The sequence below is a fragment of the Corythoichthys intestinalis genome, chromosome 15, assembly GCF_030265065.1.
Source record: "Corythoichthys intestinalis isolate RoL2023-P3 chromosome 15, ASM3026506v1, whole genome shotgun sequence".
Taxonomy (NCBI): domain Eukaryota; kingdom Metazoa; phylum Chordata; class Actinopteri; order Syngnathiformes; family Syngnathidae; genus Corythoichthys; species Corythoichthys intestinalis.
In genome coordinates, this window is record NC_080409.1 from 50,757,316 (window position 1) to 50,777,305 (window position 19,990).

Genomic DNA, 19,990 nt, shown 5'->3' on the forward strand with positions numbered 1-19,990 from the left:
CACGTCACTTCCAGCGCGCGGGTTTACGCTAACAGCGAAGAGCTAATCTGACTACCCTGTCATCATTCACATTTAATTAACTATTCAGGGCCGAGACTTGGTGCTACCAAACACATCACATAGTCTCGCCATGTTTTATAATTGACAACTTGTCCCTCCGTGGAATGGCGTTTAATGAATCGTGGTGGAAATGCGACTTTTCGTCTTTTTTTCGTCCCACACCCAAGACGTGAGTGACTGCGGCGGGTTGTTTGTATCGAAGTTTCCGCCCGGTGGCATGCGTCGTCCCGGCCCTTGTTAGCTCGTCGGCTCGGAGCTTGCTAGCCGAGCAGAATGAAACTGCAGTGCGATGTGGAGGTGGTGAATCGTATGCTGCCCACCTTTGGCATGAAAAGTCGCGGTAAGGGCGCGAGGGCGGTGCTTTCCATAGGGAAACACTTGGATAAGACCAGCCAACGCTGTCAAGTCTACATGATGATCTGCACCGCCAAGGACAGAACAGGCTCCAAGTATAAGGTCTGGCACAGCTCTCTTCTTTTCTGGCGTACTTTATTTCATGAATTATCCTCTAGTGGAGGAACATATGTCACTATACGTCGCTGTCAGACACACAGGAGACAGAAATGGATCCAATTTGAGGAATTGTGTTCATGAAAATAGTCGCTTAACATTAACATCGATTAACATTGACGGGGATAGACGTCCAATCCATATGGACTGTGAGGAATCGGGGTGAGAACATATGGGTACCTAACGATAATGATGATCTCACGATATGGTGATTAGGGTTGCAGCTATGGATTATTTGAGTAGTCGATTAATCTATCAACTAGTTTGAATAATCTTGTAATTGGATTAGGAACATTTAATGCGTTGCAAAAATACATTTTAGGAGATGTAAAACAAAGACTTGCTAAGAGCAATAAATGCGAATACTTTCATTTCAAAACGTAAAATACCTGAGTTTTGTCTCAAACGGAATAAAAATAAATAAATAAATGAGGGTCTAAGTGCAACAAGAGAGCAATTGGCTAACTTGCATAGCAAAAGTCCGCTAGCTTAAATGCTATAAAATGCTGACGTTTTTTTGTTTTGTTTTTAACAATGCTTTTAGCAAATCGTTCAAACTCATATTCCCACAAAAAAAACTGCTAAATACAGTGATAACTCGTTTTATGTGGTTAATTGGTCCAGAACCCGCCACGAAAAGTGAAAAACCGCGAAGTCACAACCCCTCACCCCCCAGTTTTGTGTGTGTGTTCAATGTATGTATTCAGATTTAGCATTGGAAAGAGATACACATGAGACTTGTTTTTTTCACTTTCATTCCCAAAGTATACTTTAAAAAAAACTTTTATGTATATATATTTTAAGAAATGGTTTTCATGCACTTCAAATGTATTAATTCTGATTTAAGTTTTAAACATGTTACCGTCCCACCGAATTATTTCTAAACAAGAATAAAGTATTAAAATGCTTGTCTTTATAAAATGCTTCATCGAGTCCACTCAAGTCCACTCAAACTGCTCACTTACACACAATAAGTTGCCACAAAAACTGTTTAACAAGCTTAACGATGATTGACGCATGCGGCGCTTTGAAGTTTTGTCATCCAAGCATTTATGGCAAGATCAAACCTTAGAGTCTGTCAATCATCGTTAACTCTAATAAGCAACTCTGGTGCACTGCCAGACCAAGAAAAGCATCAGGAAGTCCGATCCTACTTGATTGGATCGGGACAGCTTTTCCGTATTTATTTATTTTTTCTTTGAAGAAGAAAAAAGTCCGTGATGGACTGTGGGCGCAAAGCTTGAAGCGCTATGTAGCGGGGAACCACTGTAAACCTATAAGCTAAATTACGAATGCATAAAAAAACATTAGCTCAAACAAAACTTACCTTTTGTTGGTCTTAACTGGGAGGAGCTGGATTCGGCCATGTTAAATGAGTTATGTCATATTCACTGTTGCCACTAAAGGGCAGTGTATCCACCCGAATCAATAAAACTAAATGCAAACACTTTCAAAACAAACCATTACAACACCACTTTAATTAAACAAATACTCGAGGCAGCAAAATTTGATTCGATGGTTTTTTGCAAACAAATTACTCGAGTTAATCGATTAATCGTTGCAGCACCAATGGTGATACAACAGATATCTAAACATGGGTAAGGAAATCATTCAAGAATATTCTATCAAGCAACTAATAAACAGAAAAGCAAGCTATTTACATCCTTCTACTGTGTGAAATGGAAAGAGTTTTTCACTAGGAGACAACTCCAATTCATTTGAAATTGATTCAATTCAATTCAAAACTCCAAACGAATTGAACGTCTTTGGCCGTCAGTGGCAGCCAATGTCAGGGAGTGAGTTAATTTTGGGCATTTCAGGTAATTTTCTGTTGGCTTGAGGTCACTTTCTGTTCGTTTTGGGGCCTTTAGAGGTCAGTCCTTGATGATTTTGGGTTACTAATAAGGAAATGACTCAGGAATATCCTCAAATGAATCAGAAGTGACTTAAAATCAACAGGAAGCAACCTGTAAATGCCCTAAAATGAACTGGAATGGGCCTGTAAATGCCTACAAAAGACTGGCTGTGAATACTCTGGTTTAAGTGCCATTGACGGCGCTAGACGTCCAATCCAGTCAAAATGAATTGGATGTTTAGCACTGTCAATGGCAGCTAGTGGGCGTAGACACTATTTGAATGGAAGACTTTGGTACCAAGCTGTTAGTTCCTTTTTTTTTTTAAATTTAAACGTTGACCTTTTTAAAAAGGATACAGTACAGTTGTGGTCAAAAGTTTACATACACTTGTGAAGAACATAATGTCATGGCTTTCTTGAGTTTCCAGTTATTTCTACAACTCTGATTTTTCTGTGATAGAATGATTGGAACAGATACTTCTTTGTCACAAAAAACATTCATGAAGTTTGGTTCTTTTATGACTTTATTATGGGTGAACAGAAAAAAGTGATCAAATCTGCTGGGTCGAAAAATATACATACAGCAGCGCTAATATTTGGTAACATGTCCCTTGGCCATTTTCACTTCAATTAGGCGCTCTTGGTAGCCATCCGCAAGCTTCTGGTTAAATCTTTGACCACTCCTCTTGACAGAATTGGTGCAGTTCAGTTAAATTTGATGGCTTTCTGACATGGACTTGTTTCTTCAGCATTTTCCACAACTTCTCAATGGGGTTTAAGTCAGGACTTTGGGAAGGCCATTCGAAAACCTTAATTCTAGCCTGATTTAGCCATTCCATTACCACTTTTGATGTGTGTTTGGGGTCATTGTCCTGTTGGAACACCCAACTGCGCCCAACACCCAATCTTCGGACTGATGACTTTAGGTTATCTTGAAGAATTTGAAGGTAATCCTCCTTCTTCATGATCCCATTTACTCTCTGTAAAGCACCAGTTCCATTGGAAGCAAAACAGCCCCACAGCATAATACTACCACCACCGTGCTTGACGGTAGGCATGGTGTACTTGGGGTTAAAGGCCTCACCTTTTCTCCTCCAAACATATTGGTGGGCATTGTGGCCAAACAGCTCGATTTTTTTTTCGTCTGACCACAGAACTTTCCTCCAAAAGTTCTTATCTTTGTCCATGTGATCAGCAGCAAACTTCAGTCGAGCCTTAAGGTGCCGCTTTTGGAGCAAGGGCTTCCTTCTTGCACGGCAGCCTCTCAGTCCATGGAGATGCAAAACACGCTTCACTGTGGACACTGACACCTGCGTTCCAGCAGCCTATAATTCTTGGCAGATTTGCTTTTTGGTGATTCTCGGTTGAATCTTCACCCTCCCGACCAATTTTCTCTCAGCAGCAGGTGATAGCTTGGGTTTTCTTCCTGATCGTGGCAGTGACAAAACAGTGTCATGCACTTTATACTTACAAACAATTGTTTGCACTGTTGCTCTTGGGACCTGCAGCTGCTTTGAAATGGCTCCAAGTGACTTTCCTGACTTGTTCAAGTCAATGATTCGCTTTTTCAGATCCATGTGTGTATGTTTTTGACCCAGCAGATTTGATCACTTTTTCTGTTAACCCATTATAAAGTCATAAAAGAACCAAACTGCATGAATGTTTTTTGTGACAAAGAAGTATCTGTTCCAATCACTCCATGAGAGAAAAATCAGAGTTGTAGAAATAACTGGAAACTCAAGAGAGCCATGACATTATGTTCTTCACAAGTGTATGTAAACTTTTGACCACAACTGTATATTGAATCTTGGCGGGAGCATATCGATAACCTTTTGGGTTACAAAGTATTGTAATATGTCATCTGTTTCGACATATTGTCACACCCCAAGTGAGGATCGCTACCACCCCCCTTTCAATTCAAATGGATTGGACTTCCAGAACAGTCAATGAGTTATAATGCTAAATATCCTTACATATAAAACATTTTACTGTAACAATAAAGAAACCATAGAAAATGTATGTGGCTATCTCAGATGCTACCTTCACCAAATGCTAACTTTTTTTTTTTTGGTATAATTATTGTGAAACTGCAAAAGTGTTTCAACAACGTGGCTGAATTCCTGTCTATAACGCATGATTATTCCTGTTTTATCATGTTGTGAAATGGATTTTTCCGCTTTTTGACTTTCAGCTCAAAGACAACATTGAGAAGTTTTTCACATGGTTTGTGGAGGAGGGCAAGGCCACGGTGAGATTGAAGGAACCCGCTGTGGACATCTGTCTGAGCAAGGTAGATGCTTCATTGATTTGTTTAAAGTCATTGGAGGGGGGCATTTTATTGTCAACCCATCCACTGTTGTCAGCGTCCGCTCGCCCGTTTGTTGGCCAGACAAAACGCATGTTTGTTTTGACGGCCACGGAGAGACACCATGGCAGCCTCATTGTTTCCAGCGGCTGCTGAGCCTGAATGCATTGAGGCAGCAGTGACCTTTCACCTACATTTTTAACAACAATGTTCACTTTGCAAAAGTGTAGATTTGATGGTTAGGTACGGTTTTATTGCTTGAAATTAGGGGTGGGAACCTCCCGGTACCACACAGTAGGGCTGGGCGATATGGCCTTCTGTACTTATCACGGTAAATTGAGCAGATTTACCTCGATAATGATAAATGACAATAAATTCGCCCAAGGGGACTGTTATATAAAATTTGAAAATCTGAATCAATGCATGAAATGCAATTTAACCGTTTCTCGTTGATTTATTTACCAGCTTTCAATTTAACATAATTAGCAATTGTGCATGCAGTATAAACATTAAGCATATACAAATATCTTATAAACAATAAGCATTCAACGATGAAGATTTACAGTGGGGCAAATAAGTATTTAGTCAACCACCAATTGTGAAAGTTTTCCAACTTAAAAATATTAGAGAGGCCTGTAATTGTCAACATGGGTAAACCTCAACCATGAGAGACGGAATGTGGGAAAATCACAAATTAGAATGGAAAATAAGTATTTGGTCACCTACAAACAAGCAAGATCTCTGGCTGTCAAAGAGGTCTAACTTCTTCTAACGAGGCGCCACTCGTTACCTGTATTAATGGCACCTGTTTTAACTCATTATCGGTATAAAAGACACCTGTCCACAAACTCAGTCAGTCACACTCCAAACTCCACTCTGGCCAAGAGCAAAGAGCTGTCAAAGAACACCAGAGACAAAATTGTAGACCTGCACCAGGCTGGGAAGACTGAATCTGCAATAGGTAAAATGCTTGGTGTAACGAAATCAACTGTGGGAGCAATTATTAGAAAATGGAAGACATACAAGACCACTGATATTCTCCCTCTATCTGGGGCTCCATGCAAGATCTCACCCCGTGGTGTCAAAATGATAACAAGAACAGTGAGCAAAAATCCCAGAACCACACGGGGGGACCTAGTGAATGACCTACAGAGAGCTGGGACTACAGTAACAAATGCTACAATCAGAAACACAATGCACCGCCAGGGACTCAAATCCTGCACTGCCAGATGTGTCCCCCTGCTGAAGAAAGTACACGTCCAGGTCCGTCTGCGGTTCACTAGAGAGCATTTGGATGATCCAGAAGAGGACTGGGAGAATGTGTTATGGTCAGATGAAACCAAAATAGAACTTTTTGGTAGAAACACAGGTTCTCGTGTTTGGAGGAAAAAGAATACTGAATTGCATCTGAAGAACACCATACCCACTGTGAAGCATGGGGGTGGAAACATCATGCTTTGGGGCTGTTTTTCTGCAAAGGGACCAGGACGACTGATCTGTGTAAAGGAAAGAATGAATGGGGCCATGTATCGAGAGATTTTGAGTGAAAATCTCCTTCCATCAGCTAGGGCATAGAAGATGAGACGTGGCTGGGTCTTTCAGCATGACAATGATCCCAAACACAGCCAGGGCAAGAAAGGAGTGGCTTCGTAAGAAGCATTTCAAGGTCCTGGAGTGGCCTAGCCAGTCTCCAGATCTCAACCCCATAGAAAATCTGTGGAGGGAGTTGAAAGTCCAACGACAGCCCCAAAACATCACTGCTCTAGAGGAGATCTGCATGGAGGAATGGGCCAAAATACCAGCAACAGTGTGTGAAAAGCTTGTGAAGAGTTATAGAAAACGTTTGGCCTCCGTTATTGCCAACAAAGGGTACATAACGAAGTATTGAGATGAACATTTGGTATTGACCAAATACTTATTTTCCACCATGATTTGCAATTTTTTTTTTTTTAATCAAACAATGTGATTTTCTGATTTATTTTGTTCCCCCCACATTCTGTCTCTCATGGTTAACCCATGTTGACAATTACAGGCCTCACTAATATTTTCAAGTGGGAGAACTTGCACAATTAGTGGTTGACTAAATACTTATTTGCCCCACTGTATTTTGCAATTGTGCATGCAGTATAAACATTAAGTATATAAAAATATCTTGTAAACAATAAGCATTCAACTATGAAGGTTTAGAACAGCTCGTACATTATAAATAATGCTATAGCCACTGTGCAAAAAATGTCATTGGAACACAAATGACTTGCAGCAAGAGGGGCTTGAACAGTGCACTTCAAACAGATGACTGAGTATCAGACAACTTATTGTTAATGGCTGGTGTGACTAATCCTGTCGCGATATGCAATAAGACCAATTATCGCACGGTAAATAAAAATGAGGCTGGTAATTTTCCCGGCTGCGGTTTATCGCCGTGTGCGTGCGTGTGCGGCGTGCACTCGGCACACGTGGATGTTGATTACATATCCAGTAGCTTTCACAGATGTTTATTGGCCGTCAACATCCCATGGAATTTTAAGTTCAGACATACAAAATAAGGAAAAACATTTATATTAAACATTGTAAAACATTGTAAAGTATTGCTACATTGAGGGTAATGGAAAAAAGACAATATACTAACCACTAGGGGTGCACGATATCCATTTTTTGAAACCGATATCGATAACTTCCTGCTCCTCAAGGCCGATACTGATACGATAATCGACAATATACAGTATATAAGTGCTGAAACGAATACTCGAGCAACTCGAGTAACTCGAGTTTAAAAACTGATCAGAGCAATTTTATTCACCTCGAGGAATCGTTTAATTTTGTCAGCTCTAAGCATCACGTTTTGCCCGGACTACTTTTAATGCGGGACAACGCGCTGACGTCATGTGCGTAGAGGAAGACCCAATAAAAAAAATACCTTACTACAGCCGACAGCCGTTACAAACTGCACCGACGTTGCTAAAAACTACGCCTGCATGTTGCTACGTGGTAGCAGGTAGTGTCTGTATGCGTGTCATAGATATCACATGTACGTAGAACTAGATGCACAATGACCGACTCGGCGGCGTTCATAAAACAGCCGCCATCTTAAAGCAGTACACTTCTCAGCGCTCATAAATAACATTAACGTTACTGTCACTCGCTAACGTAACGTTATCCCTGCGGAGGGCTAGGTTTCTATTCATTATGACTACTGTCGACGTGAACTTTTACATACAGGCTTTATTTAATCTGTGAAAACAGCGCTGTAGAGTGATCAGGGTGTAAAATAAAAACTTAATAATGCTAACTGCCAATTTGAGCTCAGTAGTCATTGCTGGATAAAACACCAAGTAGCACTGGTGCCTAATGTGCTCCAATACAGCACAACATTTATTTTGAACGCTGCAAAAACTCAAAATCCTATCATGACTTACAGTTTAGAATAACTTAAAACTTAACTAGAATTTATAGCTTGACACAAGTGGAAATTCAATTGAAACACGTGGGAAAAACACCTAACTTTTAAGTAATGTGTGTTATCAAGCGTAATTACATTTTTAGGTAAGAAATATATATATATTTTTTATAAGATCTAAAAGTTTGAATGAAAGCAGTGAATTAGTCTTTTTTTTTTTTTTTAAAGTCACATTTGAGACGCAATTGTCGGCTGTTTTCAACAATGTACATCGAAAATAGTCATTGATTGACTGAAAATGGTTCAATATTAGATGAAATGTCTTGTTTTCTCTTCTATATTTATAATTGCTCTTTACCTAAAAAAAAATGTTTTATCCGATTACTCGATTAATCGATAGAATTTTCAGTCGATTACTCGATTACTAAAATATTCGATAGCTGCAGCCCTACAGTATATATAATTTTTCAATGTATATTCACCTAAGTTTTTGAACACCTGTAGGTCAAAAATACTAGTGGTTGTTTCAGCTTAGATTTGCCTTTGACCGAGCCAGAATTTTCATGATGACATGAACATTATTATAATGAGAAAAACAAAGACATTAACAAAAACTTTGCATACTGGAAAAACAGGAGTGGAAACAAACGCACAAATCCCAATCCGACACTGTGCCAAAAATACTATTAATAGGGCCAATAATATATTATGTTATATTATCGGACTAGTAATAGATTGGTTTATTTACATTTCAAAAAACCAGAAGCCATTCGTTTATGAATGTGATTGCACTTAAGTTTACATATTTAAAGGTTCAGATGTTAAGATTTGAATGAGGCAAAATAACATGATTTTTCTCTCAAATATGTTGTTATAATCATTTTTTTTTTCAGATGTACTGTAAATATTTTCTGTATAAAAATTAATTTGGTGTTCAAAAAGTCTTTTTTCAAACTTGAGTCTTATAATTCGGGCCAATACAGTAGTCATATTTTTACTTGTTGTATAATGACGTCAGCCATTCTGATTGGACGCTGAATAAGTGTTTTGAAATGATACAACCTTTTTAGAGCATGTCTACAAATGTCTCCCGATCAACCGAAACAACAAACTGATTATGTCGCCTCATGCCCAGGCCGACGCGAACAGCTTGAAGAACTTCCTGTCTGCCGCTCGCTTGGCAGACAGAGGGAGCGAAGCCAGTAGCCTTCCGCTCTCCACCCTCACGCCTGTTCGTGCCAGAGACGTGGAGCAACCCAAGAAGAAGTTGACCATCGTCTCCAAGAAGGACTACCCGCTCACCTCCAGTTTTCCTTACTCCCTGGAGCAGCTACAGGTCTCTTACTGCAAGCTGTCGCGTGTGGACATGCGGATGCTGTCGCTTAAAGGTATGAGATGTGAAATGACGACTTCGCATTGAGAGTGCTGACCCAGTAGATTTGGAACCAAATATCGTTTGGTGTAGGGCTGCAGCTATCGAATATTTTAGGAATCGAGTAATCGACTGAAAATGCTATCGATTAATCGAGTAATCGGATAAAACAAATATATTTTTAGGTGAAGAGCAATTATAAATATACATGAGAAAACAAGACATTTCATCTAATCTTGAACCATTTTCAGTCAATCAATGTCTTTTTTTTATGTACAGTGATACCTCAGCTCACGAACGCTTAAGCTCACGAACTTTTCGCCTCAAGAACATTAAATTTGCGAGCATATAGTCTCTGCTGACGAACTAGTTTTCGGCGGACGAACCAAACCACGCGGTGGAACAGCGCCACGGTTGCCTGGTACATCAGACTCACCGCTGTTCCAGCTATTGAGTCTGGCCACCATTCAAGCGGATACAATTTCCAGGGCGGAGCAAGCCACAGCAAACAGACAGCGGAGTGGACCAATCAGCGACGGGCAGACGTGACGTTAGTAAACTGATGAAGGAAGGACGAGGGACTTGCGCGCGGAAGTAAACATACGAAGAGAGCGGAGTTTATTCAACATGGCTAGCGCGAGACAGACTGTTGTCAATGACTCGTGTCGATGTGTTTTTGGTAATTTAAAACTGATTTTACCGTGGATTGGAACATATTCTCGGCTCTCCAGTTGACCATCTGTGTTGTGGAGACGACTTTCGACGCGCAAGAGTGACGTTGCTCGTTAAGAACACGTCACGCAAATAAACGAATCTAAATTGTCGATTGATTTTGTACCTGCTCGAGAGGCCATTAATGGGATGGTTCCCAGACTATTTCTCTCAGTGTTTGAAAAATACAGGGAGAATAGTCTGGCAGAGCCAGGCAAGCGCCACGGTGGCGGCCACAAGAAGCTGACGCACGCCCAGTTCGTCCCCTCCCTCCCACTCCATTCCATCAAGCCATCAACTACCATCACAAAGGTAAATAAAACGACTATATTATACAGTACAGTTTATTTCTTTAATTACAATACAATAACACATTTATTATACATAAAATAAGGTATATTTTTGTGTAGTTTTAAGGCTTATTTAGTAGAAAATTATGTTTTATGGGGACCTGGGAACGGATTATTCTCATTTTAATGGTTTCTTATGGGAAATAAATGTTCGGAAGACGAACTTTTCGCCTTACACACACTTTCTGGGAACCAATTATGTTCGTGAGCTGAGGTATCACTGTATATTGTTGAAAACAGCCAACAATTGCATCTCAGATGTAACTAGAATTTAAAAAAAAGACTAATTCACTGCTTTCACTCAAAAAAACCTTTAGATCTTATTAAAAAAAAAAAACTAAAAATGCCGTTACGCTTGACAACATACATCACTTAAAAGTTAGGATTTTTTCCCACGTGTGTCAATTGAATTTCTATTTGTGTCAAGCTATTTTTAAGTTGGTCTAAAATGTAAGTCCTTATGGATTTTGAGTTTTTGCAGTGTTAAAAAAAAAATGTATGATACAGGCTGTATTGGAGCACATTAGCGACCAGTGCTACTTGGTGTTTTATCCAGCAATGACTACTGAGCTAAAATTGATAGTTAGCATTATTAAGTTTTTATTTTACACCCTCATCACTCCACAATGCTATGTTATGTTAAAGCCTGTATGTAAGACACGTTAGCCACGCATCGACAGTGGTCATAATTAATAGAAACCTAGCCCTCCGCAGGGCTAACGTTACGTGAGCTAGTAGTGACAGTAACGTTAATCTTATTTATTAGCGCTTAGCGCTCTACTGCTTTAAAATGGCGGCTGTTTACTTGCGCTGCCCAGACGCGGCCGAGTCTGTCATTTTGCATCTACTTCAACATACATGTGATCTCTGAGACGCATCAGACGCTACCTGCTACCAACGTAGCATCGTGCAGCCTAGTATTTAGCAACGTCGGCGTCGTTTGTAGCGGCTGTCGGCTGCAGTAAGTTTTTTTTCTTCTTTCCTTCTTCCTCCCCGCACGTGACATCAGTGCGTTGTACCGCATTAAAAGTAGTCCGAGCAAAACGTGATGCTTAGAGCTGTCAAAATAAACGATTACTCGAGGTGAATAAAATTACTCGGATCAGTTTTTAAACTCGAGTTACTCGAGTTGCTCGAGCATTCGTTTCAGCTCTAGTTTGGTGATATATCGTGATACAAACGGTTTGAGCTACGTATATAGCCCATAAATATTATAGTCAAATAGCTTTTCTAATCCAAGAACTTTACCATGAGAAGCCAGCAAACATTTTGTGGCGCTCAATAGCCAGGACGGATCAATTCCAGGAATAATTTGTAAGCAGAAGAACAAGCGTCCACTCATTTCACAAGCAATGACAAGTAATAGTAGGTCATTAATCCAAAGGTTTTTCAAACTCACGGTTTTAAAACATAACTAAACTGATCACATAACAAATTAAAAAGCATAACTAGCAATTAATGAAACAACTGGAACAGTAACTGAAAAAACAATTAGGCCAGAACATGAACTTTGAAATGTTATCCTCAGCACCGCCTTGCATGCTGGGAGGCATGAAGCATGCGTCGCAATATTTTAGGATGACAACAATGATGATTAGCAGGTGGCGACAGAGGTTGTATGTCTCTCCTAAGGGAAGTCAGAGATTACATTGCGCAGTGATGGCCAAATGAAGCTTAGCAGCCAATTAGTCAAAGCTTCATGGTGGTTCATTTATTTTACGATGCTATCAATTGGTCTTGAAGTCCAAGAGGCCAACAGTGTTGGGTATTGTATCGCTATTTGTTTAAGAAAATCATATGAACTAGGGCTGCAGCTGTCGATTATTTTAGTAGTCGATTAATCGATGAACTAGTTAGTTTGAATAATCGAGAAATCGGTAACCTGAGCTGAGCCTCATACGGTATAAAAAATTGATAAATGAGGATCTAAGCGCAACAAAAGAACAACTGGCTAACTGACTGTTTTACACGTTTGCGAAATTTCGTTTGCGGGTTCGCAGTGAGTCAGTAACGCACACTTTTGTGAAATATACAATGTTTAATGTAGAAAAAGGAAGAAAACAAGAACAACAATAACGCTAGATATAGAGTGTCACTTCTAAAATCCCTGCGCTACTGTTAAAGCACACAAGATATTCCTTTGAGCAATCAAATCTCTTACCGTTGAGCTGCAGAGGAATATGAGCTCGGCGTCCGTATACTAACCACTAGCAGACTCTAACTGAAGAGGGAAAAATCCCAGCTCTTATAGTGGTGCATCACGTGAGATCAGAGATGGTCAGTCCCTTACCTCAGATGACGAGCCACTTTTGCATTTTTACACGTGTTTTGATACATGTTTTGCAATCACACATCCCCAAGACGTCAAGGTGGCGAGGAAAACAAGGTTACAGCCACAAAGGGAATCATCACACTAAGGGAATCATCACAATATGCTGATACAGTCACAAAGGGAATCATCACAAAATGCTGATTCACTCTGGGTCACACTATATTTCTCCCATCACTGACATAAAAAAAGTCTGCTAGCTTAAATGCGATAAAATGCTAATAATGTTCTTGACAAATGGTTCAAACACATATTGCCACATAAAACGGCTAAATATACCTAAAAACTAAATTACTAATGCATTTAAAAAAACATGAGCTCAAACAAAAACTTAGCTTATGTTGGTCTCAACAGGGAGCAGTTGGATTCAGCCATGTGAGATGGGTTATGTCATATTCACTGTTGCAACTAGAGGGCAGTGTATCCACCCACATCTATAAAACTAAATGCAAACACATTTCAAAACAAAGTATTACAACGGCACTTTTTAATGAAACGAATACCCGAAGCAGCAAAATTTCATTTGAATCTTTTTTTCTAATCAAATTACTCAAGTTAATCGATTAATTGTTGCAGCACCACTGTATTTACAGTAACTGTAATTCTGCAGCTCTTCGCAAGCTGGACCTCAGCAACAACCACATCAAGAAGCTCCCCGCTACGATCGGAGATCTTGGCTGTTTATCTCAGCTGGTTCTCCACAGCAACCATCTGGAAAACTTCAGTGAGGCCCTCTGCCTGTCCACGCTGCAGCGGACCCTCCAGCTCCTGGACCTCAGCCAGAACCGACTGCAGTCGCTTCCCGTTCAGTTCTGCCAGCTCCGGGAGCTAGTCAATCTCAAGCTGGACGACAATAAGCTGGTTTCTCTGCCATTCCATGTGGGACGCCTCAACAAGTTGAGGTTCCTTTCCGCCGCGCACAACCAGCTGGCCGTGCTGCCCGGCGACTTCCGCAAACTGAGGCTAGAGAACCTGGACTTGTTCGGAAATCCGTTTGTCCAGCCTAACCCTCTGGACCACAGCATGCAGCTCACTTTCCCGGTTTCTCTTCAAGAGATGGCTTCCAGAGCTGTAGCCGACCTCAGGTTCGAATGGTTTTAATTGTGTTCTCATCTTAGTGTCTGAGTGTCATGTCCTAAAAGAGGCACTCTACTCAATTTCCAATATTTTGAACTGTTTTATGTAGGGCTGCGGCTATCAATTATTTTAGTCGTCGATTAATCAATGAACTAGTTGGTTCGAATAATAGATTAATCGGATAAGGAACATTAAAAAAAATACCGGAGCTGAGCCTCAAACGGTATAAAAAAATATATGAATGAGGATCTAACTACAATAAAAGAACAATTGGCTAACTTACATAGCAAAAGACCGCTAGCTTAAATGCAATAAAATGCTAACTTTTTTCTACAATGCTCTTAACAAATGAGTCAAACACATATTCCCACAAAAAACAACTAAATATACCTATGAACTAAATTAAGAATGCATTAAAAAACATTAGCTCAAACAAAAACCTACCTTATGTTGGTCTTAACAGGGAGCACCTTGATTCAGCCATGTAAAATGTCATGTCATATTCACTGTTGTTTCTAGAGGCCAATGTATCCACGGAAATCAATAAAACTAAATGTAAAACACTTTCAAAACAAACCATTACAACACCACTTTAATTAAACAAATACTAGAAACAGCAAAATTAATTCAAATCTTTTTTTTTTTAATAATTGAATTACTCGAGTTAATCGATTAGTCAGCAGCACTCGTATTCATAATTAATAGGAACCTAGCCTTCCACAGGGCTAACATTCCGTGAAGCCGTTTGATCGCTGTCGACCTGAATAAATTGTCAACTTGTGTTTTGAAGCCTTTTTCCAGCTTTCAAAATGGAGTCAGTACAAAGAGTTAAGACTAAGGTGAACGTGCGGAGTTTGGCCTTTTGGCCAGCTTGTCGGAGTTTTGCCGGCCCGGGTCCAGCGGTTTGGCTGGCGTGATTCTGGCAATTTGGCTAAAAGGTCAGATTCCTTCAGTACATATCTTGTAGTATTTCCTTGCAACAACAAAATCCGTGTCAGCCCTTCTGCATTCGGCAGCTGTAATATAATTTGTACCGGTAATTTCACGTTATTTTGGTCACTTAAGTGGCCGGTGTATCAATCTCCACCTCATGTTAACAAAGGCTGACAGGTTGTTATAATTTTGTCCACGAATGATCAACGAAGTGATAAGAACATGCAATCTTTTAGGTAGATCTGTAGGTTTAAAACGCATCCTTAACTTATTGTCTGCAGCTGGTTTTCATTTAAGGCGTAAGGCGAGGTAGAGCCACTCAGGCGCTTTAAATCTGGTAGCTGTTCAAAACATTCCACTTCCAAGTTCCAACCATATATATACTGCAACGGTTCAGTTAGCCCACGGTTCGGTTCGAACCTCGGTTTTGGGATCACTGTTTCGGTTCGGTTTTGGTTTGCGTTTTTTTAAACTGCCTTTATTTTGCTTTCAAGAAAATGAAATAAACACTTAAAATGTAAACATTTTCGACTGTTAAAATACCTCTTTGCTCTTTGGCTAGTGTAGTGACTGACTACTGAAATACACACACAGCAGTAAAAAAGTTACTTGGCAAAGTAACTGGTGTTACCTTTCATGTTTTTGTTTTTTTTCATTTAAAAAATAAATAAAATAAAACATAGTAACCTTTGCTATGTTTGGAGGTCATTTAATGTTGTGAATCAACCGTTAAAATTGCTTCTGTTTTTGCATTAGTTCCCTTCTGTCTACTTTCGACGTGAAAAATTTAAAACTGTTTCATCCTTTAAAGATAGACTCTAGTCAAAATTTTACGATTTAGAAGTATTTTAGATAAAAAGTTACTTAGGTTTGCTAGGAAGGTTCACTACAACAGAGCCTTTCTGAGAAGTTTACTGCTCTAAAATGGCGGCTGTTCACTAACGCTGCCGAGTCTGTCATTTCGCATGTAGTTCTATATGCATGAGATATCTAGGCGTATGTTGTAGGCTGTCGGCTATAGTCAGGAAATATTGGAGCCACCTAGCCTCGCATCGCGTTTGCTACAGCGTCACAACAAACACTCTTCCCTCTCCGTGTCGCTGACTTTTCTGGCGTCATTCAACCAACGTATTAACGCGCATTGTCTCGTTACCGAAACGGTAACAAAATATCCGAACGGAGAGAAAAAAACGTAATGCACGAAAAACGTACAGATTTTGAACGTAATGTGCGGAGTGCACATTTAAAAATCAGTGATCACTTGTACAAATTAAGACGAAATCGTACGACTTGACAGGTATGAATTATAGTGGACCGTCACAGTTAGGTAGTAGCACTCTGTAGCACGGGACGTCCAACTATCAGTGGTCAGGGCGAAGCTATGTGCTTTAGCGAAATCATCTTCGAAGGCTTTGCGTGCCATTTCATAAATGTGGGGGATTACGTTGTTTGTCCGCGAGGGAACAATGTTACGCGGGTCAAGCGTTGCAAATAAATTAACGAAGCCCGCCGTGTGTTTTGACTGGTGTCATCTTCGGGGTTGTCCTGCCCTGAGAAAGTGATATCTGTGGGTGATTCCGGCTGAGGTGCCGGAGTCATGTTTTAAAAGTGTTGCCATTAGCATGGGGAACAATCGCTGAGAAATTTTTGCAATTGTTTTTTTTTTTTCTTCTTTTTTTCAATATTTTCTCTCCCTCCGCATTGTAGTTCATGGGGAAACCGAAATGTTTTGCCGGTGCTTCCTCAAAATTCGGTCTCTCCACTCCTCCGCTCGCCATAGCTTTTTGTTTTCTTTCTTGTTTCACTTTCACTTCGCTCGTAAGCGAGAGAGGGCGTTACTCTGCTTCTATTACACAGGTGCTTGAGAGCGATCGGACATTTACTTGCGGGGCGGGAATTTCTCCACAGCTGTGCTTCATGTCGCACACAGGCACACAGAGATCGACCAATTCATTCCGCAAGCGTTTGGAATAAATCAATTGCAAAAACGAAAAGGCGCGGTTCATAAAGGCGTATTGAACCGTACAGGGTGAACCGTACGGTTCGGCTTTGAACCGCAAACCGTTGTACTGCTAATATGCGCTTCCAGGAGTTCACGCACAGCACGGAAAGTCTCGGAGTCTCATCTACATCGTGCTGAATCCATTTTTGGAGATTCCGTGGGTTCCTCTGGTTTGATTTTGCAGTTTTAACTTTGTAACACACTGCTTACTTCAACCACACTTCATGTTGTTCTGTCTAAACCAGACGTTCGGAGCAGAAATGATCAAAGATGGCCCTGCCCGTGTTTCACTCAGGAAACTTGTCTATATTCATGCATGGTTGGAATCAAATCTATCCGCTGCCTCTTCTTCCTGTACACACGTGACGAAAAGGTCATGCTTAGAGCTGGCAAAATTAAACGATTCCTAGAGCCGGAAAAAAAAATCAATTTTTAAAATCGAGGTCCTGGAATTATTCGAGTAATTTTTTTCAGCTCTACTTTCGATGTAATGTCCCACCCCTAGTTTTAACGCAAATTATCGCGCAAACCTGGTAAAATGGCATTGAATTTTATGGGAAATAATGTAAAAATGCACGTTCCTCCTTTATTTCATAAATGTACCATGACAGTTTATAATGGTGTTTCAGTACGTGTTTAATAAAGTTGGATTTTGTTTTCCCAGAATCTCATACGGACCTCACCTCATCCCTGCACACTTGTGTCGAGACCTGGAATCGGCCAAAATGTGCGATTGTGGGCGCTTTTGCGTCAGCTTCTACATCAAGACGGCTGTCAGCATGAACCTTCACCAGGTTTCTCACACGGTGGTCCTCGTGGACGACATGGGAGGCACAGACGCTCCGGTGCAACAGCACTTTTGCTCCCTTTCTTGCTACTCTGAATTCTTGGACAATTCTCTCCAGAGGGGAATCAGATGAGAACCTTTGTGTGCTTGAAGATTACATAGTTTGGAATGCTTAAGGACGATGTTGTAGTGGCAGTATTCAGCTTTTTTTAGTTTGAGAGAAGTCGATCAAATAGCACAAAAAAGCGTTCATAGGCTATCCGGCAGATTTGTGAAATGTTCATCCTGCATTCCTCTACTGACCTATTTAAGTAGGGAGAGGGAATAACGCAATTATACGTGCCATGACCTCATTGCCTGTAGGAGCGGGCTAAAGGGAGTTTTTATTGTGCTTTGTGACCCACTATTTTCATGTGTTAAAAAGCTTAAATAAAATCTATTTCTCCTAGGTTCATGATGGGACCTCAAAATGATTTGCTACAACCCCACAATCCAAGCTGTCAGTTCAGCCTTTTCCAGCGAACATTCTAGAGCAGAGGTCACGGAACCGCGGACCTCGGTCCAGTTCCGGACCCCCAAGCCGTCTGGACCGGATCTCAAGCTGTCCGGACTAATACGCGTTGCAACAACAAAAATCTTTTTTTTCTGCGGGTTTGCAGAGCGGAGGTGGGCAACAAACAAAAACCTTAGCGGTGACGCGCGTGAGCCAGCCAATGGGAGTGAAGCATTTAAAAGTTACTTTTAGAACAGCATGTCTCCAGACTCCGCGGAGTGACAGCCAAAAAACTGAGCCGAATCAAGTTGGAGGAAGAGGCGAAAAGGTACGGCAAATGGTGTCCTCAAAACTACGCAAGATTGATGCAGACAACATAAGTGTTTAAGGAGGAGTAGACCAACACATTTTTGTTCATTTTACCTGGCGGCAGCACAAGACCGCTATGCCTCATCTGTTCAGAGACGCGGTGTTCTGCCAAAATCTGCTACATCGGCGAAACGTCCTAAATGAGTCGAATTTGACACCCAAAGTACTACCGTGCGCGCTAAACTTGTTTTGTTTGGATGCATACAGGCAGAACGTACTAAAATGCCTTAAGAAAATACTTAAATGCAGTTATACCAAATAAGGACGGTTTAAATACGCTACGTGACTAATGTGGTCAACTGCTTCAAAGCTAACACAAAAAGCCACAATGGTTAAACGTATGAGAGGGTAATACATGCAAAAAGGCAATGAAAAGGTTCTAAAAAACTAAATAAAAACAAAAATAGTGAGTACTCGCCGCTTCTGACCGATGTGCGGATGCTTGCGCAAGCGCGCTGAGCGTTGTGTAGACGTTTCGCCGCTTAGTAAGGAATGGCCGAACAACGGCAGCGCCTGTATAAATTAGCAATTTGAAAAGGTACTATGAGACGAAGCACGCAGCTTTTTCGCAAAGTTTCCCTGTGAACTCTGCCATCCGTTCTCAAAAAATAGTGGAATTAAGGTCTCAATATGATCGCTTTATATTTATTACTAATTAATTATTATTAAATATTATCTATTAGGGTTGTTCCGATCATGTTTTTTTGCTCCCGATCCGATCCCGATCGTTTTACTTTGAGTATCTGCCGATCCCGATATTTCCCAATCCGATTGTTTTTTTTTTTTTTATGCTCCCAATTCAATTCCAATTATTCCCGATAATTTTTCCCGATCATATACATTTTGGCAATGCATTAAGAAAAAAATGAATCAAACTCGGACGAATATATACATTCAACATACAGTACATAAGTACTGTATTTGTTTATTGTGACAATAAATCCTCAAGAGGGCATTTACATTATTAACATTCTTTCTGTGAGGGATCCACGGATAGAAAGACTTGTAATTCTTAAAGGATAAATGTGACTTTGTATATTGTGACTAAATATTGCCATCTAGTGTATTTGTTGAGCTTTCAGTAAATGATACTGTAGCCATTTAACTTCTGCACAAATGCATGATGGGAAGTGCAACCATGATTGTGCAAAGTGTCACCAATTAATATATCTTCTCTGCGTTGGGAAATAACATAGGGTGTTAAGAAAAAGATCAACTACTACCTTTCTTCCCTACATTGCTTCCCACGATATTTCAAATTGTTGAGAGAGGGATTGTAAGGCTTTAGCCAATTAAAAAAAGGCTCTAAAGGCTGCCAAAATTCGCTCTACTCATTTTACGCTGCCTTTTAGCTCTATATATAGGTAAAACGGCACCATTATAGATTGAACGCGACATTGCGTGAGTGGGTCGTGCAGCGCATGCGTTGATTGCGTTTAA

General features: G+C 40.4%; 1 protein-coding gene across 1 annotated transcript; it reads left to right on the forward strand.

The window, feature by feature from the left end:
* The first annotated feature begins 8 nt into the window (after window positions 1–8).
* On the forward strand, window positions 9–19,950 carry lrr1 (leucine rich repeat protein 1). Its single transcript, XM_057859273.1, has 5 exons — window positions 9–516; window positions 4,617–4,715; window positions 9,263–9,515; window positions 13,500–13,974; window positions 17,566–19,950. The coding sequence occupies exons 1-5, from the start codon at window positions 334–336 to the stop codon at window positions 17,819–17,821; spliced, it is 1,266 nt and encodes a 421-aa protein (XP_057715256.1). The 5' UTR covers window positions 9–333; the 3' UTR covers window positions 17,822–19,950.
* Window positions 19,951–19,990: the final 40 nt, after the last annotated feature.

What these genes read in the sequence shown, in the direction of transcription:
- lrr1 (XM_057859273.1), top strand. Translation starts at nt 334, where the DNA reads ATGAAACTGCAGTGCGATGTGGAGGTGGTGAATCGTATGCTGCCCACC. An exon ending in TGGACATCTGTCTGAGCAAG is followed by an intron (nt 4,716 to 9,262) that starts GTAGATGCTTCA and finishes CCTCATGCCCAG; the next exon opens with GCCGACGCGAACAGCTTGAA. An exon ending in AGAGCTGTAGCCGACCTCAG is followed by an intron (nt 13,975 to 17,565) that starts GTTCGAATGGTT and finishes TTGTTTTCCCAG; the next exon opens with AATCTCATACGGACCTCACC.